Here is an 18541-nt window from a genome sequence, read left to right on the forward strand (position 1 = left end):
AAAATCTTCTTGCCCTCCCAAGGAGTGCCCCATCTATTTCTTTAAGATTAGAATTGGGGGTAGATGGTCTTGCTTTTGATGCTAAACTCTGACCCTCAATGTATTGCCACAAACTGTGCACCTCACCTGCCCTTTGTACCTACAAGGAAGCCCTCTTTGATGTACTCGCGCAAGAAGGCACTAGAGTCCTCCAATGGGTTAGTAAAGTCTCAGACCTTACCAGAAAACTTGGCCTCCCTACTATGATTACACTTGAACCCCAGGACCATATGGTAGCGAAAGACTGCATCAATCAGAGATATAGGGACTGGCACTACAAGATAACTTTTTCTAAGATCGGCATGGCTGGTGCAAAAGCGCACTACATCAAGCAGAAGCACTCGTTAGGCCGAGAAGAATGTTTATCTTGTACTGATGACAAGGAAGCACGTACCTTGTTTTTAAAAGCAAGGTTTGGGATATTTCCATTGGCAGCGGTCGTAAGCAGCTGGGGCAAAGGTGATCTACCCCTGTGTAAAATCGGTGGGCATGGAGACAAAGACCTTGAGCACTTACTGTTTACGTGCCCCGATACAGGAACATCCGCTAAAAGTGGCTTGTTCCTACTTATAAAAAGTATAACCTAAGGAGAACGAAAGACTCTGAATCTTTCTTGTGTAGTCAAAATCATGTTGATCTCCGAACCCATTGGCCTTTTTGAAAAATGGCTGGCGCTTGAGAATGAAATGTATTTTGTAATTGTAAATGCCTGTTTTATGGTCTAACCCTGTATTTTAAATGTTGTTTTATCTGAATCCTTGAGATTCCTGCTTTTATGGCGATGCTGCTGAAATAAAGATTATTACTACTAATACTAGTGGTACTACTGCTAGAGCAAAAATACATGGGAAGATGGTAGGAGTAGAGAGAGCTAAGTGAAAGAGGCACGTGAATGGGGAAAATACCACATCTGCCCATGATGTACTCCATGCATCCCAGAGGGGGAATACCTCCCCATGAGATCCTCCCGCTGAGTACCACCCCCAGGGGGACTATCGGGTAACAGCCTCACCTCCTGGCCTCACTGAAAGGGTCTCCCCCTCGGGGAAAAGGGACAAGATCATAGGATTAATCAAAGTGACCATCCAGAGACTTGTGCCACTGTTCATGGGTCTTTTCCCACCAATCATATTTTATGACAACTACACCTTCAAATCCACACAAATAACTAATCAGGTCTTTTCACTGAAGGATTTAGGAGTTTGCATATATGTTTGCATTTGTGAATCATCCCTGCCTTATTTGGGAAGTGATGCTGATGTTGATAATAGCTGATGTTGTGTTCAGGGTGGCCACATTCAGTGAAAGACATGGGGGCAGGAGGAATATCTGCTGGACCTTGAACACCAGGTGCTCCAACTAACTATGGCCTCTATGCATCATTTTACATTGTCAGAGGAGTCTTGAATGTCACAGTTAAACATACAGCTGTAGATTTGATTATCTGTAACATTTAAATACTACAGACAAAACTAAGAGTTAATGCTGTACTTTGGATCAGGACAAGACGCAGAGCCAACGACTAGGGAAAAGTACAAGAGACTAAGGTGTGAGGGCTGAGAGGAAGAGACGAGCAGGGTGGTAGGACATATGAAAGGAAATGCATGAGAGGAAGACTCCCATTGTTTCAGTGTTCACAGGGTCTGCTAGGCGAGTAGAAGCTATGAATATTTAGGAAAAATCAGAAGATCAGTAAGTCGGCCACAAGTTCAAAGTCTGGTGAGAGCTCCACATTGCATGTTCTCTGGCAAAGGATGCCATTTTTGGATGTAAGTGAAGAAGGGCCCTCGGGTTTAATGCTTGGTAAGCAAACTGGCTACGTTTAACAGCTCGGGAACAGATGCAGGAAAGTTTGAGAATTATACAAGTCGGCAGGGAAAGTCAGTCATAGAGGATATGCAAGGTCATAATGAGATTACACTTTCTTGTTACAGTTATGAGGTGGGCAACAGAATGCACAATGGCACTGAGACGAGAGGCGGCCGTATGAAATAGCCACTCAGGAGTGCAAACGTGAAATCCAGTTTGCAATCTGGAAACAGCTAGCGATTGGGAACTGGTATGGATGCTCAATGAAGATATGAGTAAACTGCTTTTCTAGCAGGGTCGTCTATGTTGTTGCTGAATCTGAAATTGAGGCCAGCAATTAGTACAAACCAGAGGGATTTAGACAATGCGATAAGCGATAGATGTCATTCGCTGGGAATTTAGGGAAACAGCCATGCACTGGAAAGTGAGAAAATGGAAATGCAATGGCAGGCTTGGACATCTTTTCCAATGATGACACATTAAGATGGAGTTCAATATCATGAACATGTTGGTGTAGGAAACCCCCTGTTCCATCCATAAGATCTACGCATTTCAAGAGCATCTGCGATACTATTGGCCATGTTGCTTGTTTCACTGCACAGCAACAAGGTGGGACCTAGGAGGGTTTCATCTCCATTAACCTGGCCTTGCCAGATAGCAAGGCAAAGAACAAAAAACAGGAACTTGACCAAATACACATTCCAATGGAAAGAAATATTGCACAGTCAAATGACTCAATGACAACATACAGATCTAGAAGGCAAACTGTCCAGAGTCTCCAGCATGGAGGGGGTGTTCTTGACCGAGGCTTCTGTGCTGCACCAAAGGAGAAAACCTATCTCTTAATTTTGGAGAAATATCTGTAATAATGGGATGTAAACCTAAGTGGCACCACTGTACATTGTCAGCGGGGGCATTCTAGAGGACACTAATTTAGACTTAATTTAGAAGAGGACACATCTTATTCTCTTTGTGATTAGAAAGGAAAGTACCCTGAAGTAGTAAACTGCGTGTGATAGGAATTCACATTTAGCTGATGGACTTTGGTGGGAAAGGGGATTTGGGGAATGTTACTTAGAGCCACTCAAGAGCTTCATGTAGTTTTCCATGTAGTTGCAATTTACGTACATGGTCCTCATCCTGTAGGTCTGGGCAGTTCTTCTGTTTGGATTAGAAATGTCTGTAGTTGGCCAGTTTCAGCAGAATTTTCAGTTCTGCTAATGAAACATTACCTTAAAGGCTAGAGTGCAGCAGGAGGTCTTATATAGGTGAGATTTTGTCCCTAGAACTACGGGGGACAGTTTGTTGATATTCCAAAGCAGTTTGGTGTTTTATACGGCAATCAATGTTTATTATGGTTGGAATGGAAGGTTGATTGGCATCTTTTTTCATTGATTTGGTGGATTCTTCAAAGAGCGGGAGAACACATTTGCAGGCTGAGGTCTACGGATTGGCGAGACGGTTTCAGCAATCTAAATGAAAGAGATGGGAAAATGGTCTTACCAAATAACTGAAAGGGATATTGGTTAGAATGTTGTGGAAGAGGCTAATGGTGGCAGATGTCATCTTTGCGGGTGTCTTTGGAGACAGGTTAGGGGAGGTTGGAGGCATTGAGAACCTGAGTATGCCTTTGGGGGAACAACGTAGGCTAAATGCATCAAGAAAGATATTGAGAGGAAATCGAGAGAGGCAGTTGCTGATGAAATCAAAGATTTGTTTGTAGAAAGATGAGGACTTGGTGGGTGGGGAGTCACATAAATGATGTCGGAAAAAGATGCTTTGCCACAGGAGATGAAAAGGAAAACAAAGGCATTTGCCCGAAGCTAGATCTCACCGCCAGATTTGCTGCTCTGGTTGCCTCAGAATAAGTGGATCCCGGGAGTCAAACACGCCCTGCATGGTTTGGTCTGATGCTGCATCCAGACCAATCAGGTTGAGCAGAATATCAAATATTGAGCTTCTGAGTGGCAGTACATGCAGGACTCTTCTGCCCCTGGGCAGGCAGTAGGTGCTTCTATCTGATTCCAGTCTACTAAGAAGGTACACTATGCCTTACAAATATCTTCTATATAAACTCATATCACTATTTTTCGTTTTAGTGTTCCTTTGTAGTTTCTGCGTGGAAAATGCCTACAATAATCCTTGACGATTAAGACGATTAAGAACATTGCGCATGGTTTTTAAAGCATGATTCTTGAAGACACAATGTGGAAGTTTTGTCACAGGCTCAGCGAGGTGAGTTTCAAGTAAATTATGAAATGACTTTCTCGGTACACAAATTCAGGAAAAACAGAGGGTCCAACAGTTTTCCTGATGTGATGGGTGTAATGATGTCTTGGAACACCCGTGGAAATCTTCATTACACTGAGGAAGGTGGGCTGTTAGAAAACCTAGACCTGTTTTGTGTAAAAGCACTCCAAGAAACATGGCTCTATAAACCCTGTGACTTTGACGGACGCAATACCATACAAAGTTTGGCTTCCAAAGGGAAAAGAGGCTGCCCTAAAGGTGGTCTGTTAACTTCTATTAAATATCCCTGGTCTGGAGAAAATACTAAGTGGTCAACTGAGATGGTACTAGCAGTAAAAGTCAACACGAACTTAGTAGAATTTCCTTCCATATTAGTATTAATATTTATAATCCACCCAATGGAATAAATAATAAAATAAATGTAGCACTGTCTGAAATTTTAGATGAAGTTAGCACTGATATCCCCATATTTCTTGTAGGCGACCACAATGCAAAGATTTTGCTGCCTGATAATTTAATAACAAATGGAAAAACATCTGGACCTATTGAGTATGGATTATCTAATAGTAATGGCAGACGGTGGGCTAATATGCTTCTAAAACATCATATGAGAATGCTCAATGGAAACTCCATAAGTGATGCTGGCCGCAGTGCCACGCGGGTGAGTTATGACATTGTATCAACAAATTACTATATGCTTGTAAATGAGTGTGCTAACCCCTTGGTTAAAGATATGGCTGTAGGTGTTAGAGAAGAAAGTGACCATCTACCAATTTACTTGCTGACGAAATATCCTAAAGCAGTGACAGTATATCATTTGAATGGCAACATAGAAATTAATGCTGCGGCAAACAGGATAACTAGGAATCCAACTAAATTATTAAAAGCAAATGAGATCGCACAATATGAGCTGAAGAATTTCATAGAGCGACAAGCCAATGTAGTTGATGAATGCTCTAATGATATTATATGTAAATTTGAACAAATTGTCAATAAAATTAAAATAGTCACTGCACATAAACGGAAATACGTCAGTATTGGTGAAAGATGGATGGAACCTTTCACATAATAAAAATAAGATATTTGATTGGGAAATACATAAGGCGAAACAACGGCTTAGGCACTCTATCAAAGAGATAGCAAATTCTGAAATGATTGAATCCGACAAGATGATCAAGCGAGAGAAAAAACAATATGTGACATGGTTACGTCAACATCGTAAACATTAAGAGGAAGAAATATGGCGCTCTATTGCAGTATGTGCGCAGAATAATAACCATCAGGGAATTTGGTCAGCAATTAATGGTGCAAAGAAGAGATGTTTACCTATAGTGTCCCAGAAAACAAATGGATTTCACATGTCAAATCTACGTTGGGTCTGCATATGCAAGGTGAGGAGATACATGAAGTAGTGAAAGCTGAATGGGATGGTAAATATACAAAGAATAGTTTAAAGAAAATTATAGAACAACTGCACACATTCAGGGCTACTGGCCCCGATGGAAGATGTAATGCACTTTTACGGCTATCCCATGAGCTATGGGCTAAGGCACTATTCAGTTTGTACCGCTGGATAGGAAAATCTGGTACCATCCCTGAGACGTGGCGTGAAAGAATTATCCTCGGCATATATAAGAAAGGAGAGTGGAGTGAACCTAGAAATTATAGAATGCTCGCCATGTTAGATATACCTGCTAAAATATTTGCAAAGGTTTTGCTTAATGAATTAAACGAGTGGATAAATGAAAATCATTTCCTACCAAAAAATCAAGCAGGCTTTAGATCCGAATCGTCTACCATCCATAATATTATTAATCTAGTATTTGGTGTGGAATACTCATGGGAAGTTCGTAAACTACCAGTATATGCAGTTTTTATAGATTTCACTGCTGCATTTGATACAATAATAAGAGAAAAACTGTGGGGTAAGCTAAGAAAGTGGGGGATACCACCCGGTTTGCTTTATATGATTCAACTGCTATATTCAGATACGTCTGTTCGTATCTGCCTTGATGCAGAAGGCAGATTATCAGATGCTATACCTACCCACCGAGGTGTAAAACAGGGATGCACAATTGCGGCCATGCTGTTCAATTTCTATTTGGCAGACTGTTTGAATGAAATGTGTGTAGCAATTGCTGATATGATCAAGATTATTAAGCTACCGCTGTGTTGGTTAGGATTTGCGGACGATCTGGTTTTGTTAGATTATACCCCCCATGGTCTACAAAATAGGCTTAATAGCCTGGTTCAATTTGCGAAAGAAAATGGGTTGGAGATAAATATTAGCAAAGCAAAGGTGATGGCCTTTTTAGGTAAGAAAAAGCATTCTCGATCAAATAAGTATAAATGATGTATAGAGAAAACACAAATAGAGTGTGTAGACTGCTATAAATATCTAGGGGTGATCATTGATGATAAACTAAGCTGGAAAAAACACTGGCAAGAGATTAAATTGAAATGCCTAAAAATAACAGGGGCCATAAGTGATTTTATTGGCAGACAAGGTGGTTTTTCTGTTAATACTGTTTTATTACTATACTCAACCAAAATTATATCATGTCTACTCTACGCTGCTGAGATTTGGGGGAAAAAGTTTTGTAAAGAAATTCGTCTGTCTGAAGGAAAAATATTAAGATGGCTTTTTAGACTTCCAAATGCCGTATCATGTGAATATATTTTATTAGAAGGTGATTTTAGATATGCTAGTGATATCTTAGAATACAAAGCTGTCATGTCATTTGTGACATTATGCACCTTAAATAACCATACCTTCGTGGTTGATTTGATGAGGATGTTCAATGAAGGAGATAATTCTGACAGTTTAAAACCATCTATTCCCTTCATTTGATTTATTTGAAATGGGCGAAAGAAAATGCCAGTAGTTGGATATACCATTCTCATGCCAAGGTTCAGCGCCTATTGAAAGTGTATATCTTCAACTATGCTAAGGAAAGAGATATGGTGAAATTAGCATCAAAATCCACTAGTGGTATGTTTCTTGAATATTGGACTCTAGAAAACCCAAATATTTATATGCATATCCACATGGTAATATTATTAGATCCTACATGCTTTTCAAATACAACAAATGTGACACTATGGAAATTGTTGGTGCTAAACCTGGCATTGCAAGAAATGTAAGACTATGCAGACTATGTGGGTGTGCAAATATAGAAACTGCAAAACATGTATTGTGTGACTGTGAAAGCTTAAGTAAGTGAGATTTCTATATCTTAAGCACTATAATAACGCTTGTACTAAAGATGAAATCGAAATGATATGGCAATGCTTACTAGAAGGTAACAATATTAATTTGATCTACCACATGATGATATTTTATGACCTAATTTTAATGATTTTAAAAAATGTGTCTTTAGGAATTTTATGTTTGATTGAACATTTTAAACTATGTTTAGTGATTGATGGATGTAATTGATGTGATATATATGTGTGTAATATGTAAAGCCAGTCGTGCTAAAAGCATATTAAATAATAAAAAATAAAAAAAATAGAAGGCAAACGGTCCAGAGTCTCCAGCATGGAGGGGGTGTCCTGGACCAAGGCTTCTGTGCTGCACCAAAGGAGAAAACTTGTCTCTTCATTTTGGAGAAATATCTGTGATAACGGGATGTAAACCTAAGTGGCACCACTGTACATTGTCAGCGGGGACAGTCTAGGGGACACTAATTTAGACTTAATTTAGGAGAGGACACATCTTATTCTCTTTGTGATTAGAAAGGAAAGTACCCTGAAGTAGTAAACTGCGTGTGATGGGAATTCACATTTAGCTGATGGACTTTGGTGGGAAAGGGGATTTGGGGAATGTTCCTTAGAGCCACTCAAGAGCTTCAGGTAGTTTTCCATGTAGTTGCAATTTACGTAAGTGGTCCTCATCCTGTAGGTCTGGGCAGTTCTTCTGTTTGGATTAGACATTTCTGTAGTTGGCCAGTTTCACTGGAATCTTCAGTTCTGCTAATGAAACATTATCTTGAAGGCTAGAGTGCAGCAGGAGGTCTTATATAGCTACGTTTTTCTGTCCCTAGAACTACGGGGGACAGTTTGTTGATATTCCAAAACAGTTTGGTGTTTTATACGGTCAAGGTTTGTTATGGTTGGAATGGAAGGTTGATTGCCATCTTTTTTCATTGATTTGGTGGATTCTTAAAAGAGCGGGAGAACACATTTGCTGGCTGAGGTCTACAGATTGGCGAGACGGTTTAGGCAATCTAAATGTAAGAGATGGGAAAATGGTCTTACCAAATAACTGAAAGGGAATACTGGTTAGAATGTTGGGGAAGGGGCTAATGCTGGCAGATGTCAGCTTTACGGGTGAATTTGGAGACAGGTTAGGGGAGTTTTGAGGCATTGAGAACCTGAGTATGCCTTTGGGGAAACAATGTAGGCTAAAGGCATCAAGAAAGATATTGAGAGGAAATTGAGAGAGGCAGTTGCTGATGAAATCAAAGATTTGTTTGTAGAAAAATGAGGACTAGGTGGGTGAGGAGTCATAGAAATGATGTCGGAAAGAGATGTTTTGCATAGGAGATGAAAAGGAAAACAAAGGCATTTGCCCGATGCTAGATCACCACCAGATTTGCTGCTCTGGCTGCCTCAGAATAAGTGGATCCCGGGAGTCAAAGACGCCCTGCATGGTTTAGTCTGATGCTGCATCCAGACCAATCAGGTTGAGCAGAATATCAAATACTGAGCTTCTGAGTGGCAGTTCATGCAGGTCTCTTTCGCCCCTGGGCAGGCAGTAGGTGCTTCTATCTGATTCCAGTCTACTAAGAAGGTACACTATGCCTTTCAAATATCTTATATATAAACACACATCACTGTTTTTGTTTTAGTGTTTCTTTGTAGTTTTCTGTGTGGAAAATGCTTACAATAATCCTTGACGATTAAGAATTTTGTGCATGATTTTTAAAGCATGATTCTTGAAGACACAATGTGGAAGTGTTGTCACAGGCTCAGCGAGGTGAGTTTTAAGTAAATCATGAAATGTCTTTCTCGGTACACAAATTCTGTACTTCTTGAAACTATATCAGGTATCTGGAAAAGTAAACACCTTTGGGCGATGCTTGTTGCAGGTGTTTTCATCTGTGAATGTTTACCCTTACCGTTATTGTATGGCTGCCAGAGCCTGAAGCGTGTGGCATTGGTCTGAGCAGAGTGCGGCAGTGGAACATGAATGAACAGGATATCTGTGGTCTGTGGGAAGTAGAACTCATCAAAGAGATGCCAGCTGATGCCACCGCTGGTGGAGTATTGCAGAAGGATTGAATGAGACCTCTCCGGGGTACCTGCAGAGAGGGTAACACACAGACATCACGTAATGGCCCAACCACTGATACAACCACAGTGACAGTAAGCTTTCAACACTTGAGGCATTTAGTGGTATACTGTGCATTTGCTTTCCAGTGGCATAGAAGTAATTCCTACCCCACACACACCCCACAATGAACCGTCGTCAGATTTAAACTTTCTCTTACACTATTTACTTATAATCTCATTTTTGGATTGCAATGCATGCCGGTCTCATCATCCCACGCCTAGGTGCTGCAATGACATATGTTGCTCTTACCAAATTTAAGTATTGGAAGGATGAAGGACTGAGTTGTTGTTGCTGGGATTTGAACCTCTGACTGTAGTTTGCATGCAAATACTAGAGGCAAAGGCTTATCTTCTTGAGCTATCAAGCTGTCCCTGCACCTTTTCTCTGTTTCCTGTCCCATTATTGTCTTCTCTCCATTTTAACAGCCAGACACAACTTGATTGCCTTGCAATACAAGAATGCTTATTTATAAAGTGCACAGTAAATGGACTGCTTAAATAATAGAATATATTCTGACTCTAGTCATTGGTTCTAATTGTATTAAGAAGAAAGACTGAGCTTGCCCTGGCTCGAAGCACACTGCAGATTTTGAGCCAGACGTGCATGCGCTGAACCCTCTCACTAATTACAAATGTCCTAAAATATCACTACAGCAAAATAAAATCCCACACGTCTAGACCATTTGTCTTCCCTGACCACCTAAATAGCCTTTACATCCTTGAGTTCACTAAAATCCAGTAGTCGTAGGCTAATTTAAGGAACCCCAAATAAGGGATGCACTCAAGACAAACCACCAGACCATTAGGAAGAGATAACCAATGACCTCCAAAACCCTTATGCTGCCACCTCCTCTGCCAGGAAGCACACAGTGGCAATCATGTTTACTATGCCTTACTACACAAGTCTACTCACACATGTGAACCAGATGATGCTATCTCCTGTGTTGGAGGGCAACCCAAAACGTAGTATATGATGGACCTCTGATTTAGCCGAATTCTGAAATTCTTCAAATAGTCATAGTCATGGGAACCATTTCTGAAGAACACTGCCTGAAAGGGAGGCCTTCTGAGAGACAAGGCTTCTTTCCATTGTCGCACAAAGCCTAGCAGCTCCCTATTTACATAAGTCCTCTTGTAGAGGAACTGGATATACAATTAATTTAGTAAAACAAAATATGAATGGGCCTGGAAGCTGTTAAAAACAACTCAATGGTAATTTTGGCCTCTTCCATCGCTGGGGTGATTCCGCCCCCCGCCCCAAGCGTATTAAATAGTTGCGTTAGATGCAATGCAATCATTCATTGTCCTACTGATTCCCTGGAATGAGACAGATGACACCTGCCTCAAAGCCCTCCTTTTGAATGTTGATTAATTGAGGCGGCCCCGTTTCCATCATGTGGAAGCCTGCTGATGGGCTGCACATGACCAGCTGCTAATGAGACAGGCCCCAAATCTGAATATTATTCATCTGCCTAGCTGAAATAAGCCTGATGAGTCTGAATAAGCTGGATTAATGGCCGATATCATGCATTTTGCCATACACACACCTTTTAACTAGGCAATCATTTAGGACCACTTACAGTATGTTAATCGAGCATCAGCGACCATGTCCTTCGGCAGGAACTCACCTCTTGCTAGAAATTTGAAGGAAAACTGGATGTAGACAGTGTGGGTGCAGTCCAGGTCTCTGGATACGAGCATTCGCAACCCCTCCTGGAAGCAAATACAACAAATTCTCACTCCAGGGTCTAATAGTTGCAGATTCATAGAAATGTTGACATTTTCTCATATTTTAGTTCATCAAATGGTTTTAGTATATATCACTGCGTTAGTTTTTCACAGGATTTTAGGCTATGAAAGTATTTAGGTTGTTAGAGTGCTATGGCTATCAAGGTCACAAGGCGATAACCACCACAAGTCTAGCAGCACATTTTGTCTGTCTCCTTGTTTGATATAATACAGTGGTCAGGTTTATCACAATTGGTACCCCCTTATGTACCAAGGGCGTGTATGTGCATTCTGAATTCCCACAAGGAATCATTCTAGGCTCTGACCACTCCCACACTAACATTACGGAGAAAGCACATATGTTTCTCACCAGGACAGCAGCACTATTTGAATGAGACACTGATCGAGCTTCTCCACAGGACTACATTGCTGTTTATTAAAATAGGAGAATCCCCCTTTCTCTGTGACAAACACATAAAACATACAATTTTACCAAACATACATTTGTAATGGAATTTATCTGGGTCAGCCTCAATTCCAGATACAGCGGCTACAAATACTTCAGAATGCGGCAGCCAGTGAACGCACCCAGGCTGACCTCTTCTGCAGGTCTGCTGTGGCGACTCCACTGGCTGCCAGTCCTGGCCAGAGTCGAGTTTACTGGGCCTGTTATGAGGGGTGGGGCGGCTGCTTGAAAAATAAGAGAGGTACTACCCTAGTAGATTCCTTCGCTCATCTGCTCTGGGGCTTCTCAGAGTGCCTAGGTATCAGTGCGCGCAGGCAAGCGGTCTTTCCTTTACGGTATTAGCCCCGGCTTTATGGAATCGGCTCCCGCAATCGCTGCGATTAATAGAGGAGTACCTTCCCTTTCAGAAGGCACTTAAAACGTATCTTTTCAAATCTGTTTTTGGTTTGCATTGCTTGGACTCTTTTGGGTCCCCCAGTGACTGCCTGTAGCTTTAGCGCCTAGATGCCCTTGGGCCTTAGTTGCACTCTATAAATGCTGTTACATTATATTACATACAGTTACTAGTGAGGAATTAACAATAAAGTGAACTACTAAAATGGCAAATTACAAGAAAGATTATAGGGAAAAGAAAAGTAAGCAAAAGCCATGAGGGTTACATTTGGTGTTAGGGGATTAAAGGAAAGCATTGCAAATAAATTCAATTTAGAAGGCAAGGTGTAGTAAGAGGGAACGTATTACTGCCAGAGTTAGGGCTCGATGCCAAAGAGAAACACAAATTGGCAGGGGTCAATCTGAAAAAAATGTGATCTATGGGTTCCCAACTAAAAAGGAAGAAAGAAATGGGAGACATCTAATTGGTGCCACGACAGGTTATAGTGGTTCCTCTAGTCCTTGATTTTTCCCTTTGCAAGTACTGTTCAGCTTCTGTGGCGTGTGTTGGGGAAGCGGCTGTTTCTTTCCTCTTGAGACTTGAACGAGCTGTGGTAGTACATTATGGCTTGCACTGTCCACACACAGCATAGTCCGAAGGACTGAATGCGGTTGGAATACTGACCTGTGAGCAACAGTGAACAGAATGGAGGATGGCCTTCTGCATAGTATGAGGTAAACCGCAGTGGGGACCAGGCCAGGCCTGCGTTAGAGGTCCAGAAGGCAGATAGTAGCAGTGTGAAATGACATGGGGTCGATCACCAGTGGCTTCCGATATCCTGGCATTTCATCTTCATCTGAGTTCCGCTCAATCCACTCCTATCAGCCATGTTACACATATGCATGCTATACCTTTAGAGGCTACCTACCGCATCGGAAGAGGCCAAAAAAATGCATACGTTTTGTGATTTCTCTGCATTCAATTGTGAATATATAGACGTGTTGGCATGTACAATGTTCACTGAACCACAGTTGGAATTGTTAGATCAAAGACCAATTCCAAAGCAGAGCAGTACTGTAACCCTAGGCTTAAGTGAGGGGGATTCATCACCGGAGATACACGGAAAACGGCGCTTCAGGGTGGTTTGATGGGAAGCTAGGAGGCAAATCAATGAATGAGGTTGGCATAAGTACAACTGAAACGGGTCAGGGTGGGGTCAGTGATTTTTACCTTAAGTTTCAGGGCAACTAAAAGCTAAAAATGTCTTTCCTGCATCCTTTGAATGTGCCAATGCTCCATTACAGGGACAACAATTCTTTGAAAACAAATGAGACGTTAAGTAAAGTGTCTGGTTTCTCCTCCCTCACCTCTCTAGGTTGGCTCTCTTTTCACTCCCAACTCAAGTTCAAGTTCCACTGTCTTGTTCTTGCTCCCCCTTACCTCGTCACTTCTTTCCTTCTACACTCCTTCTCGTCCTCTCCGCTCTGCTAATCTTTTCCTACTCTCTCCTCCTCCTCCACCCTGAGCCCCCTCCCGCTTCTGCTCCTTCCAACTCCTTGCTCCTTTCCACTGGAACCGCTTCCTCTTTCACATCCGCTCTTCTCCCTCCTACCCTTCCTTTCGCTCTTCTCTAAAATCTTACCTCTTCCACTCACCTCCCTAACAGCCCACTTCCCTACCTCCTCCCTTCCCCTTTACCCTTACCTCTTACTCCTCCTCTTCCTTACCCTCTCCATCCCTCAGATCCCCCTTCCTCCCTTCCCCCGCTTGACTCTTGTCTCACCTCCTCCGCTCTTCTTCCCTCACATTCCTGCTCTTTCCCCCATCCTTACCTCCTCTAACACCTACTACTCCCTTGCACACCTCCCCCCTCCCACACCCTCCTCACCGCTGCAATATTGTAAGTTGTTCTTTGTGGTGTTATCAGGTTGTGGTTCAATTGTCATCTTATGCTTGCTGTATGTTTAATTGTTCTCATGTAAAGCACTTTGGAGTAAAGGGCTATATAAATTCAATAAAATACAAAATACAAAATATCTCGGACTAGCCTTCTCTGTGGTTTCTGCAATACTAGTCCTCATCAATACTAGGTTTCACATAGACACCATCCCTTTCTTTCTCCTCTTTCTTGTCCTGTTCTTACTGGTTGCAGGCCCCATCCAGCTTCTGCACCTTGAGGCACTTTACCTTGGTAAGAGCTTTCAAATCCCGGTTACAGGGATACAGGGAATGAGGGGCTTGGACAGCAGGCATGGTAGGACCCAAAGTCCGAGATGTGAGCTAGAACAGCATGGTAGGACAAGAGCGTGGCCCACTACTGTACCTCTCCACAATATTGTTTATTTTGTGCCTTGCCTCCTCCTCATCAGCTTGTACCCCACTCCTCTGATCCTCGGGTGCTCTCAACCAGAACTGGCCTAACTCCTCTAGTCCCACATCGCAGCTTTCCACTCCTCTATTTCTTGTCCTAAATTCGGCACCAAATTCCCCTCCCGTTGTCTGGATCATCCTCTTGCATTGCAATCCTCCACTTCCTTTGTCAAACCCCTGTACCAACTCCTCCCCACTTCCTCCAGGTCCTTCTCTCTTCATAGCAACCTTTTGTCATGTTAACTCTACTTTCCACCCTCTCCTTCTTTCATTTGTGTGCCCTTTGGGCACCTTCTTTTCTACAGTTCAAATTCCCCACTTTTTCTCCCAACTTGTTCACCTTTTTGGGCACCTTCTTTGCAATCAAGTCTTCTCCAAGTCTTTACTATCTCATCCATTTTCTTCACTCTTCTGTGCACCAACAATCTTCTCTCCAACGTACAATTGTTTCTGGAACCTCTTTTACTCTTCTCCTCATTAATCTTCTCTGGCTCATTACAGTCATTTGTGCCTTCGCCCCTTCGGGGACAATCCTCTCTCTGGTCGCCTTTGGCTGCCACTCCATCACTCCTTTCCAGCAGCCACAGTTCTTTAGCATCCTGTTATTACTCCCTTGGGTCTCTGCTCCAGCTTCCAATGTGGTCCAGCCTTCTGGACCTCACTTCAAGTATCATGGGCTCAGCTCGCGCACAGCGTCTGCTAGGTCTAACCGTCAGCCTGTTTCAAAACAGCTTCTGTTTTCTTCCTCCGGTCTCCAGCTCCCTCTCCAACTACCTCCTCTCTCAGGCTGGGGCCTTGTTTTTTTTAAAGGTCTTTAGCCCCACCGCCTAGCTTTACTCTGGTAAAAGGGGACTCCGGTGTGTCGGCTGGGATGGGTATTTGCTGTTTGCCTCCACCCTCTGGGTGGCATATAGCCTTTCCACAGGATTTCGGATTGGTCCTTTCCTCCCCTTGGACGGTCCTCTCTCCGTTTGCCACTCCCCATCCCTACCACCCAACCTCTCTACACGGAGAGAGAATAGAGGTGTGCCTCTTCAGGCAGCTGATGTAGGATGGACTGATTGGTCTCGCTCATGAGTATGGCTCCCAGTTCTGATGTGGGAATTGGTGCTGGCTAGTCCCTCTTCTTGGGTTGTCCTCTCGTGGGATGTCACATCCCACCCTACACATTAGATGGACTCCCTGATCCTATCTGTTCCTCACTTTATGAGAGTAGAAGCCTTGTAGGATGGATGGCTGGTTGACTGGTCGAGTTTCTGTTCTATTCAGGTCTGCCTCTTTCCCTCTGTGGATGCCATTTTTGCACCCATGCAAGGGCAGCCAAATGATGCTGATGGGCCAGCACCCATCGATTCCCATAGAGAGTGTTAGGGACAATTTTCAGTTTAGCGCTAAATTCCTCCCACCTTAGAGACCCTCAGCTCTTTTGCTGAACATTTGGACTTTGCACTTTTAATTCTATGTGTTTTCTGTGTTTCTTAGTTAAGTATGGAGTCTGACAAACTCCATAGGTATAATCTTTACATTGTGTCACACAGCACCTTCATTGCAGTGGCACAGGGAAGTCTCTTAGATTTCCCAAAGGATTAAATACCTTCTCTTGGATAAAACTACTGTTTCCAAGAGCAGTGAAGTGACATTGACTTTACTTACATTTGTAACTTTCTAGACCCAGCACACACTATCTTACAGTAGGGGCGAACAATTGTGTCACGGCCAAATCATATAAATCCAAATAAACAGGACTCAAAAACTTTCTTTGAAATGTGGGTCTCGGGAAATGGGGTCAATCAATAAATTAAAAGTGTGTATGGTTTTAAAAATGACATGAACTGTGTATATTGATAAGCTCTACAAAATGGCATTCCCCAATGTTGAGAAAAAGATAGCTAATAACATGCATTAAGGGAGCTAAAGAAATGTTGATACTAGTGAAATGCAGGATACATTTCAAAACGTTATCTACCGCCCACCATACCTTCCATGACAGAGGCCCAGAATCCACCAAGAGGAAAAGTATCCACAAGAAGCCAAACAAGAGTGCTTCTTCGCAGCAATTTAGTAGCAGCAGCAAGTTTCAATTGGAAACCTCATGGTGGATCATCCAGCTCATTCCTATCTACTAATCTGTGGTACTCGCTTGTCCTGTGTCTGTGCACAGAGGAAGATCACTGAAGCAATAGAACCTGAGTAGGGGGCAACACCTGTCTGGTAATAGCCTTGGGGCGATAGTTACAAGCTTGAACGAAGCGAGGGCTTTACCGCAGTCCTGGGGGCATTGCCAGACCAGTAATGCCCCTTCTCCGAGGGCACGTCATACAGGAGAAATAATAGAATTTTTTCCTCAAGCATTGAAACTGTTTCTCAACTCAAGAAAAAAAGAAATGCTGCCAAGGATCGGGGAGAAGGGACTACACGTAGTCCCTTCTATCCTTCCATGGCAGCCATTAAAGAAATGGAAGAAAAAAAGTAAACAAACAAAATGGCCGCCATGGAACGGGAGAAGGGACTACATGCTATGGGAAAAATGAAAAGAACCCCAGGACCGGTGCTCTGCAACGGGTCGCTTCAGGTAAGTCTTACCTGGCCAGCTAACAACCAGGTGAGGGCCAAACAGATCGTTTTTAACAATCCGATTGTCCCTTCCGGGTGCTAATGAACATTCACAAAATCCTTCATAGCTTGGCTATTCGCCTCAAGAGTCCTCAAATGCCTCTCTCCGGACAGAGGGCCAGAAGCAATACCAGCAAATATGCTAAAGCCGAATGCTATTAAATGGGCATCTCTTGTAGACCAAGCACCCAGGGATTGGTGCCTGGGCTGTTCTAGTCCCAGTTCATTGAAGGGAAACATTATAATCCTGAGTCACAAAAAGGCAGTCACAAGTTTGCATCAAACCATAGGATGATTGCCCTCTGAGACCCAACAGGGAACATTTTTGCTCCTCATCTGTCAAGATTGGTGCGATGACAAAAGAGCTTATGCCCTTTGAACAAAGAAGGTTAACACAGATTCAATCAACAATGGACAACACAATGGTTCTGGATCGTTTCCTAGAGATCTATTCTGGTTTAAAGTAATCTTAATTCTTCTGCACATATAAAGCCCTATCGACAGCATTCAATTTAGTGGAAAGAACTAAACCTGGGTTATAATTGCCATTTTTAGGGAATACCAACACCACTGTTCAAAATTAAAATCAAACTGCACTAGGACACACAGGTTCCAGTCAATTCAGAAAAGGCTCTGAGAGGGGATCTGTAACTTGCTACTTTATTTATTATTTATTGGACATTTGCATGGTGCCTATACACAGGTGTTTCCAGGCGCCACAAGACAGGATGGGGGGACCATGTGAGTCATAAGAATACAACAACAAAGAAACGGTTATATCTGCTTTGTGACAATCCTACTGTGCAAGTGCACGACAAGGTGATAAGTGCAAGGGGGTGGTGGTTAAAGGGTGAAGTGCAGGAGTGAGGTGTTCCCACGGGTGGGTGCAGATAAGTGCTGGTCAGGCCAAGGCAGGCAGTGCCAGGGCAAAGAGGGGCAGAGGTGAGGAAGAGTGCAGTGGACAGGAGAACTGGGTTGGGATAGTCTGGAAAAGGGAGCCCGCGGGCAAGTTCTGGAAAAGGATGCTGGGAGGGACTGGTGGGGGGTGGTATGGCCCCTGTATGACTCTGAAGGGACCAGGTCCCAGTCGCAGGTGGAGAGTTTAGCATGGGAGGGGGAGAGGGAATGAAGAGGCGAAAAGGAAAGTTGAGAGGTTTCCAGAACTTAAGATCCAGCTCAAAGTCTGAGAGGTGAGGGAGGATGTTCCAGAAGGAGGCGCCAGCCGAGGAGAGGGATCTACCTCTGACTCTCTGCGTGAAGAAATGTTTGACCTGCAGAAAGTTGGAGCTAGAAGATTGAAGGATTCTGGCTGGGAGGTATTTCGTTAAAGAAAGCTAGACGTAGAGAGTTCACAGGCCCCAGAGAGCCTTGTGGATTATGAATTTTATACTTTCAGTCACTGGGAGCCAGTGGAGAGATTTTAGGGCTGGAGAGATGTGGTGCCTGGGCTTGAGTATAAGGATAAGTCTCACCGTCCTATTTTGGATTAGTTGGAGGGGGCGAAGGGAGGAAGATTGAGGAAGAGGCTATTGCAGTAGTCAAGCCTAGAGAGAACA

General features: G+C 43.0%; 1 protein-coding gene across 2 annotated transcripts in view; it reads right to left on the bottom strand.

The window, feature by feature from the left end:
• Positions 1–18541, bottom strand: part of RELN (reelin) — a 2335047-nt gene that overhangs the window by 276182 nt on the left and 2040324 nt on the right. For both annotated transcript variants that reach the window (XM_069628072.1, XM_069628071.1), the window contains exons 37-38: positions 11064–11148; positions 9222–9404 (exon numbers count right to left, since the gene is read on the bottom strand). In XM_069628072.1, the coding sequence (XP_069484173.1) occupies positions 9222–9404; positions 11064–11148 (268 nt within the window). The remainder of the gene's footprint in view (positions 1–9221; positions 9405–11063; positions 11149–18541) is intronic.

The sequence above is a fragment of the Ambystoma mexicanum genome, chromosome 12 (assembly GCF_040938575.1).
Source record: "Ambystoma mexicanum isolate Mex_15411 chromosome 12, UKY_AmexF1_1, whole genome shotgun sequence".
Lineage (NCBI taxonomy): Eukaryota > Metazoa > Chordata > Amphibia > Caudata > Ambystomatidae > Ambystoma > Ambystoma mexicanum.